Source organism: Agelaius tricolor, unplaced genomic scaffold, assembly GCF_023055355.1.
Source record: "Agelaius tricolor isolate 1412-34295 unplaced genomic scaffold, bAgeTri1.0.p SCAF_101, whole genome shotgun sequence".
In the NCBI taxonomy this organism is placed as follows: Eukaryota; Metazoa; Chordata; class Aves; order Passeriformes; family Icteridae; genus Agelaius; species Agelaius tricolor.
Window position 1 is genome coordinate 22,906 of NW_027269361.1, and position 9,830 is coordinate 32,735.

The following is a 9,830-nucleotide window of genomic DNA, read 5'->3' on the forward strand; positions in this document are numbered from 1 at the left end:
GGATCGGCTGTGACGGGGTCGCTGTAATGGGATCGGGGTGACGGGATCGGTGTAATGGGATAGGCTGTAACGGGATCGGCTGTAATGGGATCGCCCGTTATGAGATCGGGGTAACGGGATCGGTGTAATGGGATCGCTCGTTATGGGATCGCCGGTTATGGGATCAGCTGTAATGGGATCGGCTGTTATGGGATAGGCTGTAACAGTTTTGGATGTAGGGACCAGCTGTAACAGGACTGACCATAGGGGCATACTTGGAATGGGATCAGCTGTAACGGGATCGACTGTGATGGGATCGGTAGTAGGGACTCACACACAGAGTGATCCCTCCATAGGGTCACAGCCCCCACAGGATGGCCCCCTATAGGGTCAGAGGCCCCAGAGAATGACCCCCCACCACAGAGTGACCCCTGTAGGGTCACCCCCCCGTCCAGGGTGGCCCCTCCTTTCTGGCTGCCCCCCTGGACCTCCCAGCCGCCAGGGGACGCTCTCCGCTTCCAGCAATGTGCGGCTCGCTCGCCTGCTCTGGCGGCACTTCTGGCAGCGCTGCCGCCGCTCACTTCCGCTTCCGCCGCCTCCTCCTCGCTGCCGCCGCGGAGACCGGGAGAGCCGCGCGCGCTCGGGAGGCTTCCGGTTCCATTTCCGCTTCCGGTGCGGCGGCCGGGCCGGCTGAGGCAAGAGAAGCGGCGGCGGCTCCGGATTCTGCTCCGCTCCCGGACCGCGCTCCTCCCTCTCCCGCTGCCTTCACACCGGACTCCGCCGCCGCCGGGCCTTTTCCCGTGCCAGGTCCTGCCGCTGCCCGGGGCCGAGGCGGCGGCGCTGCCCCCCATGAGGATGGAGGCCCGGGAGGCGGCGCGGGCCCGGCCTGGCCCGGCCTTCAAGGGTTTCGGCGCCGAGAGCAAGGTGCGGAGCGGGGGGCCGCGGGGCCGGGGCGTTCCCAGGCTCCGTTTCCACCGGGCCGGAGCCGCCACAAGTCCTTCCCTCACGGAACCACGGCGGGATTTGGGCGGGAAGCGGATTTGGGAATATTCGGGACAATTCCCCCATCCCAGGAAATCCTAGGGCACTTCCAGCCGCGGTTTCTCTGGGGAAACCCAGCCTGGAAACCTCAAAAGTCAAATCCCAATCCCGGTTTTGGGAATTCCCCGTTCCCGGCGTGGGAATTCGGCCTGGAATGTGCCAGGAATGGGGAGCCCAAGTGTGGGATCAACCGCGGGTCCGGAGCTGCGAAATTCAGGATTTTCCCAGCAGTTTTTGCGTTCTTGCTGCTCCATAAATTCTCTCCACAAAATATGGGAGTTGTAACCTTTAAAAGTTGGGAATTTGGGGAGTTTGGGGAGCTGTGATGGGTAGGAATTGCAAACCTTAGGAATTGTAAATTTGGGGAATTATTAATTTTAGGAATTGTGAATTTTGGGAATTGTGAAGTCCTGCCGCCATTCCCAACCAACCCTGGGAACACCCTAACCTTTTCCCTGTAATTTTCCTGGATTCTTCCCTGGCATTTTCCCACTTCTAAGCAAAATATTGGAATTTTTCCCATTATTTTTTTTCCCCCAGTTTTTCCTCCCCAAACTCAGCAGCTTCTCCTGCCCTGCTGGGAACTCCTCCTGCTCCCTCAGCTTCACCCCAGGTGAGTTTTCCCTCTGGAATTTTGGGTTTGGGGATGTTTTCCCTGAAAACAACCCCTGGAGAAGGGGAAATTTGGGTTTTTCTGGGAACTCCCAGTGTTTTTCCCCTCAGAAATTCCTGAAAGATTCCCAGGAGCCAACGGGCAGTGGAGGAGCTCCAAGCCCAGGGTGAGCCGAGGCTCCTTCCTGGAGACCCGTAAAAATTCCAGGTGGGTGCAGCAGATCTCAGATTTCCAGGTTTTGGTTGATATTTTTGGTGGGGTTTAGTTGGGATTTTGGAGTTTTGTGATTTGACAATTTTTTGAGGTGGTTTTATTTTGGGGATTTTTTGATGGTTTTAATTTCTTTTTTGGGGGGTTTTTTGGTGGGTTTAATTTGGGATTTTGGTTATTTGAGGGAGGATTTTTTGGTAGGGATTGGGATTCTTGTTTTTTTTTTTTTTTTTTAATTTTATTTGGGATTTTGAAGCAGGGGGATTTGGGGAATTTAATTGGGGGGGGGGGGTTGGGTTTTTGTTTTCGTGTGTGATTTTTTGGGGCTTTATTTGGAATTTGGGGGCCTTTCATTTCTCCTTCCGTGCAACCTTTTGCGATTTTATTCAGGATTTTAAACCGATTTTCAGGATTTACAACAAACCCGCGGTGTTTTTCCCTCCTTCTAGCGGGAACCCCAGCACTTTTGGGGGAAAATCCGCCCTCCATGGAGCCTCCTTCCCCCTGAAGCCGGCCCCGAGCCCCTCCTGGAGCCGCCGCAGCCCCAAGAAGGCCCCGCGGCGCTTCCTGAGCGCGGCCGAGGAGGTGACGGGGAAACCCTGGGGGATCCCAGGGGTTTGTGGGCTTGGGGTGTCCAGGCAGGGCTGGGCATGGAAATCCTGAGAAATCCCGGGGATTTGTGGGCTTGGGGTGTCCAGGCAGGGCTGGGCATGGAAATCCTGAGAAATCCTGGGGATTTGTGGGCTTGGGGTGTCCAGGCAGGGCTGGGAATGGAAATCCTGGGGATTTGTGGGGTTGGGGTGTCCAGGCAGGGCTGGGAATGGAAATCCTGAGAAATCCTGGGGATTTGTGGGGTTGGGGTGTCCAGGCAGGGCTGGGAATGGAAATCCTGAGAAATCCTGGGGATTTGTGGGGTTGGGGTGTCCAGGCAGAGCTGGGGGCACATCTGGGGTTAAACACCAAATTCTTGGGGTTTTCCAGCCCTAAATCCCCTTTTTTTGGGGGTTTTTCTCAGCATTGCCTTCGTGGGATTCCACCAGATCCCTGAATCTGGGGGGAATCCCTGGGATCAGTGAATTCCAGGGTTTTGAGAAGAGTTTTTTCCATGGTCTTTCCCCGCAGACGGTGCGGGAGGAGGAGCGGGAGATTTACCGGCAGCTGTTGCAGATGGTGACCGGGAAGAGATTCTCCAGCTGCAAACCCTCCCCGCTGCTCCCCTTCCACCTGTGAGTCGGGAGCATCCCAAAAAATCCCTGCAAACCTGCCCCACATCCCAAAGAACCTCAAAATCCCTGCTCGAATCCCAAAAAACCCTCTGCAAATCCCTGAAAATCATCAGAGACCCTGCCCAAACCCCAAACCTCTCCAAAACCCCTTTCCTAACCCCCCCAAAAAAATCTAAATCCTCTCCCCAAATCTCAAATTTCCAGTCTTTTCCCAGGAATTTCCCTAACTGAGTGTTTTGATTTTTTTTTTTGCAGCTCCCGCTGTCCCCGTTCTGGCCCCTCCCTGCCCCAGGAGGCTCCCAGGGATGATCCCGAGGCACCGGAAATTCACAAAATTCCGGCTCCTGTTCCACATTCCCCAGAGCCACCCCAGAATTCCCAAAATCCCCCCCTGGGCCCCTCTCCAGGGTTTCCTGGGGAGTTCCAGCCCCGGAATTCCGCGGCCCCACAGCAGCGGGAGGAGGAGCCAGGAGCTGAGGCACAGAGCGAAGGTAAAGATTCCTGAGAATTGCAGGAAAATGACCCCTAAACCGCCAAAATCTCAAATAAAACAAGACCACAAATAAAACCCCCAAAAAAATCTGAAATTCACTAAAAAAAAAAAAAAAAAATCCCAAAAAACTCCCCAAGAAAGTCCCAAAGAAAATACCCCCAAAAATCCCCCGAATCCCAAACCAAATGAAACCAAATCCCAAATAACCCCAAACTCTGGGAAAGGGATTTAAATTCTGTGGCCAATCTGGAGTATTTATTCAGGATTGGGAAATATTTGGGGTGGGAATCAAGGGGAACAGAAATCCAGGAATTTTTCCCATTTTTAGGGTCAGATTCTGTCATTTTGCTCAAGGTCAAGGATTCCAGAACTCCAGCTCCAAGGTAAGGGGTGCGAAATGGGGGGATTTGGGGGATTTTAGGGACGCGGGGAGGTGACAATGAAGAGACACAGAGTGAGAATTTGGGAAATGAGGGAATTCTGGGGAAATTCTGGTATTTTTGGTCACTTCCAACCCTCCTTTCTCTCTCTTTCCAGCCTCCCCTTTTTCCAGGCCGAGCTATGGATCAAAGAGCTGTGAGTTAATATTCCCTGCTGGCTTTTCCTGGGATTTTTGGGGTGGAAAAACCAAAATCCTGATTTTTTAAATCAATTTGTCCATGAAAATTTTGTTTTTTTCTAGGACCAGTGTCTATGATTCCCGAGCCAGAGAGAGGTGGAGGCAAATAGAGGAGCAGAAAGCTTTGGCCCTGCAGCTCCAGAGCCAGGTGAGAATTACACGGAAAAACACCCTGGACTGGGACAGTTAGGGAAAAACAGTTGGAAAACAGGAAAAATCAACTTTTTTAGCCCTTTTTTCTTCTCAATCCTGGGATAAACAGCAAGGAAAAGAGGGAATATTGTCTCACATTGGAAACTACAGGAAATTTTGTCACTGGGAGGGTGGTCAGGGCTTGGAAAAGGAGTCAGAATCCAGGGAAATGGGGAAAAATGCAGCCGTGGTACTTGGGGACAGGCCTGGGTGGCTCTGTGAAGGTTTGGTTCCGTAATCCCGGAGGTTTGTCCCAGTTCCATCAATGCCAGGCGCTCCTTTTCCCTCTCTGTGCCTCCGCAGCGGCTGCAGGAGCAGGAGCGCTCGGTGCAGGACCTGGTGGATCTGCACCTGCGCGTGCCCCTGGAGAAGGAGATCCCGGTGGCCGTGGGGCCCGAGGGCCCCGAGCGCACCCGCCCCGGCCAGGCCGACGACGACTTCCCCGAGATCACCGAGGTGGGGCTGAGCCCGGGGGCCCTGGGCACAGGGATGGGCCCTGAGCCCTCCTCACGGTGGAACTGTGGCTCGGGAATCAGTTTGGTGTTAAAGCCTTGGGGATTTGGGGCACAAAAAGCAGCAATTCTACCTCAACTGAGGCAGATCAGTTCAGGGAATTCCTGGGATTTGGGGTCAGTTCAGGGAATTCACTTCAGGGAACTCCTGGGGTTTGGGCATGGGGATGGAGCCCTGCACCCTCGTCCTGGTGAATTTATGGCTTAAGGGACAATTGGGCATGAAAGCCTTGGGTATTGGGGGTCAGGAAAAGCAGGAATTCCACCTGCCCTTTCACCAGGAAATGGAGAAGGAAATCAAGAGCCTTTTCCGAGGAGGGAACCAGGACGAGGTGCTGAGCGAGGCTTTCCGCCTGACCATCACCAGGAAGGACATCCAGACCCTCAACAACCTCAACTGGCTCAACGACGAGGTGAGAGCCAAACAATTCCCGTTTCCCACCCGTTTCCAGCAGCTTGGGAGGGGAAAATGGTCGGGTTGGGTGCTGGGAGGGGGTTTGTGGGTTGGGATTCCACCCTGGACTGATAAATCTGTGGGGGAAGCTCCGCAAAATAAAAATAATTGAATTTATGTGGGGAATTAATGATAGTGGGAGGATGGGATTGGTGTGAACAGGGGAAACAATAAGTAAATCTTAAACACAGACCTAAATAAAGGCAAATTCCTAAAAATCCTTGAGTTTTCTCTGGAATGTTTTACTACAATGGAGCTACTGCAAACCCCCCTGGGTTTTTTGAAGATTTTAATGCAAATCTTCCTTTTTGGGGCTTTATTCCCTAACTTTACACAGCGCCACAAATCCAGACACCATAATAAAATAAATAAAAAACTACTAAAAAAATCAAAAACCTGGTCTGTTTTCCCTTTTTTTTTCCCCCTAGATTATAAATTTCTACATGAATTTGCTGATGGAGAGGAGCAAGGACAAGGATTTGCCTGCAGTCCATGCCTTCAACACCTTTTTCTTCACCAAATTAAAGACTGCAGGGTACCAAGCTGTGAAAAGATGGACAAAAAAAGTGGATATTTTCTCTGTGGATCTGCTCCTGGTGCCCATCCACCTGGGAGTGCACTGGTGCCTGGCCGTGAGTGCCTGAATTATCCCAAAAAATCTTCAGTTTGGGATTTAGGGCCCAAATTTTGTTGTTTTTGGGTGGCGCTGAAGGGAAAAATTTGTGTTTGTGTCTCAAATCTGAGTTTAAAGGGAAATACAAAGGTAGGACCAGCTTTTTGTGGGGTTTTTAGTACTTAAATTCAGCCTGGAGGTCATTTTGGGGAATTTATTCCCTTGAGAAGATCTGATTTCCTCGTTCCCACCAACTGCTGGTGCCACAGGATCTTGTTAAAGAGATTTAGGCCACAGATATTTCACTTTTCCCCTTCCTTTGTCCCATCCCCTGCCCTGGCTTCTGGGATATTGCAGGGATTTTCAGCTCCTCTAGCAAAAGCCTCCTTAATTTATTAATTCCTGCTTGAATTGTTAATTCCATGGAAAAGAGGTAATTTCCAGCGAAAATGGCATGGGAATGGGGAGGGAAAACACTCAAAGCCACCTAGATCTGGCCCTTGAGAGATGGGGCAAAACTGTTGTAAACCCGTGGGAGGAATAATAGTAACAACAATAATAACAAAAACAGCAATAACAACAATAATGGCTCATTGAGACATTCAGGGATTAAAAACACAGCAGGAAACGGGGATTTTTGGGGGAAATCCTCCTGTGGTGTGAAGCACCCTGCATTGTTTTTGCAAGAAAAGCATTCCTGATTTTTTTTCCCATTTTAAGGAATTTTTCTCTGTGCAGGTCGTGGATTTCAGGAAAAAAACCATCACCTACTACGATTCCATGGGAGGGATCAACAGTGAGGCCTGCAGGATCCTGCTGTGAGTGAAATCCCTTCCCTGGCAAAATCCCACTCCTGCTTCCCCAGCCTTGGAAACTCCTACTTTACCCATTTTGGGGCTTTTTTGGGGTCATTTTTGGGCCCTTTTAGGGTCATTCTTAGGTCCCTTTAGGGTCATTTTATGGGGGCTCCTTTAGGGTAATTTTTGCTCCCTTTTTCAGGCTCATTCTCCCTTTCCAGGACATGAAAAATTTCTTCTCTTCCCTGGAATTCTCTCCCTGTTTTCTCCCCATGGGATTTCGGCCTCTCCTGATCCAATTTTGGATTTTTTGGGGGGATTGATTTGTGAATCCCAACCCTGAATCCCTTTGGGAACAGCCAGACAGAGCAGAATCTCAGAATTGCCATTTTCCCATGAATTCCAGCTTTTCCTGCTCCTTTTCCCACAGGCAGTACCTGAAACAGGAAAGTTTGGATAAGAAAAGGAAGGAATTCGATACCAATGGATGGGCCCTGCTGAGCAAGAAGAGCCAGGTCTGGACAGCCCAGAATTCCCAAAGAATTCAGCATTTCCTTGGATTCCCAGCCCTTTTTGGGCCCCTTTTCCCCCAGGGGAGAAAAGGAGGGCACAAATCCCAATCCTTGGGAGAGGAAATGTTCCACAGGGGAAGGGTTTGGGTGGGATTTGGGCAAGGTGGGAATGCAAAAAATCCCGGAATTCTGGGGCCTTCCCGCAGATTTCGCTGGGATTTCGGGGTTTTTTCCTGGCCTGGGGGGTTTGGGGGCTGTGGGGATTTGGGAATGTGGGGGTTTGGGAATGCTGATTCCCGTTTTCTCGGCAGGAGATCCCGCAGCAGATGAACGGCAGCGACTGCGGGATGTTCGCCTGCCGCTACGCCGAGTGCATCTCCAAGGACAAACCCATCAACTTCACCCAGGTACCCGGGGCTGCACAGGGAACAGATCCCAAAATTCCCACCCTACAGACCCCAAAATTCCAGCGGGATTTGGGGGAGCGTCCAGCATCCCTCACCCAACCCAAGGAATCCCCGCCTTATTTCCCATTCCTGGCTGTGCCCCCCCCCTCCATGGAATTGTCCCCAAATCCCTGTCCCAAGTCCCTGGAAAAAGCTCCCAAGCCCCAGTGCCAGGGAAAATCCCAAATATTCCCCCCAAAATCTGGGACGAATCCCCCCCATTCCTCCCCAAAGTTCCAAGGAATTCCTGGGTAATTCCCAACCTCCAGGAATATCCCACTTCCCTCCTCCAGCATTTCCAGATCCCAACACTCCCAAATTCCCTCAGGTCCCGGACCCCCAGGGCCAGGAAAACCCCAAACTTGCCACAATCCCAGCGAAATCTGGGATGAATTCCCCCATTTTTTGCCTGAATCCCCAGAAATTCCCAGTTTTTTCCCACCATTCCCACAACCCCAAAGCCTCAAATTTCCTCCTTTCCCATTATTTTCCATGGGGAAAAAAGCCTGAATCTGCCCCTGGATGAGCAAACCTGACCAAAATTCCCGTTTTTTCCCATTTCTCCCCACAAAATTCCCAAAGCAACACATGCCCTACTTCCGGAAGAGGATGGCCTGGGAAATCCTGCACAGGAAGCTCCTCTGATGCCAGAAAAATCCTGAAATTCCACAGATTTGGATCAGAAGAATCCCAGGATTCTCCTGGGGACGCAGCCAAGGAACTCCGGGTCCTGCTCCTCCCAAACCCCCCCGCATTCGGGGGGAATAGAAAAGTTTGGAAGCACAGTTGGGATTCTTTGGAGTTTCTTTCCCTCTTTTTTGAGATTCCAGGATGGATTTTCCCGCTTTTCCGTCTGCTGGGATGGGGAAATTTGGGAATTTTGGGCTTTTTGGAGCTGGATTTTTGGGAAAAGGGAGGAGCCTCCGTGGATTTGGGTTGGGAAAATCTGGATTTGGGAAAAGCAGGGGAAAGGTTTGGTTCTGGAGGGAATTTTTGGGGATCATTCCCATTTTTTCCACCTCATTCCCAAAGTTTGTGGATTTTATCCATAGGAGAACTTGGATTGGAATCCCTGGGAATAATTCCTGCTTAAATCCCGTTTTTTCTTCCCAACTTCCCACTTTTGGGTGATTTTTCCAGGATTAAGCTTTGGAATGCCAAAATTCCTCTGGATTTACACCCAGACTTTGCTTTTCCAAGGGATAAATCCCAAAACCTGAGCAAAATCTGGGATTTTTGGTGAATTTTTGGTAATTTTCCCTTCCTTTTCAGGCTGCTTCATCCCAGCAGCTCCTGTTGCTTTTTCCAGTTGCTTTTCCCACTTTTTCCATGAAAAAATCCTCCCAAACCGCAGGAACTGCAGAACCATGGGAAAAGCCCCAAAATCCTGGAATTCTTTCAATTTTTCCCAAACAATACCCAGGATTTATTTGGGGAGCTTTTCCCACCCCTTTCCCTGGATTAATTTATTCCCAAATTTTTTGGACCTTCCCAAGCCTCTGGATTTGCTCTTCCTGGTGGAAAAGACGATTTTTAATAAGAAAAGTGGGGGAAAATCCCAAGTTTTTGTATTTTCCCTCTCCTGCAGGAGCTGGGAATTTTTTCTATTTTTCCCGAGCTGGGAGATGAAGTTTTGTACCAAATTCCCGAATTTTTGGAGCCCCTTTTCCCAGTTTTTCCCAGCCCTTCGTGTCCCTTTGGATCCCAAACTCCCTCCCCTGTTTTATACCAGATTCATTTCCTACTTTTTTTATCTTTTAATGAAATTAAAGATCTGAAAAAAAAAAAAACTGGAATTGAGGAATTTTCCTGCTTTTTATGCTAGATAAGAACACATTTTAATTATGAGTTTATAAATATGCGATAAATTTAATTTTTTTTTTTTTGCCAACTCCTCATGTGCTAGGTGACATTGTTCAGATGCAGTTGTACATTTATTTATTTGTCTGTCTCCATTCCTGTTCGCAGTGGGAATCTCTGGAAAAGGGTTTGGAGTTCGTCCTCAGCTGAAGAAATCAGAGAAAGCGCCCGAAAACCTGGGAAAAATGCCCCAAAACCCCGGGAAATGCCCCAAAACCCATCAGAAAATTACCCCGAATTCCCCAGGAACCCCCTCAAATCCC

General features: G+C 50.2%; 1 protein-coding gene across 1 annotated transcript; it reads left to right on the forward strand.

Moving 5' to 3' along the window:
* Positions 1-183: 183 nt before the first annotated feature.
* SENP1 (SUMO specific peptidase 1) lies at positions 184-9,503 on the forward strand. The gene is made up of 16 exons (XM_071419211.1): positions 184-903; positions 1,561-1,633; positions 1,744-1,840; positions 2,293-2,428; positions 2,966-3,069; positions 3,325-3,560; positions 3,891-3,945; positions 4,100-4,138; positions 4,245-4,329; positions 4,677-4,829; positions 5,167-5,298; positions 5,768-5,971; positions 6,691-6,770; positions 7,180-7,264; positions 7,573-7,668; positions 8,290-9,503. The coding sequence occupies exons 1-16, from the start codon at positions 829-831 to the stop codon at positions 8,350-8,352; spliced, it is 1,713 nt and encodes a 570-aa protein (XP_071275312.1). The 5' UTR covers positions 184-828; the 3' UTR covers positions 8,353-9,503.
* Positions 9,504-9,830: the final 327 nt, after the last annotated feature.

Coding starts and splice junctions, on each gene's coding strand:
- SENP1 (XM_071419211.1), top strand. CDS start 829: ATGAGGATGGAGGCCCGGGAGGCGGCGCGGGCCCGGCCTGGCCCGGCC. Junction 4,830..5,166: donor ACTTCCCCGAGATCACCGAG/GTGGGGCTGAGC, acceptor CCCTTTCACCAG/GAAATGGAGAAGGAAATCAA. Junction 5,299..5,767: donor TCAACTGGCTCAACGACGAG/GTGAGAGCCAAA, acceptor TTTTCCCCCTAG/ATTATAAATTTCTACATGAA.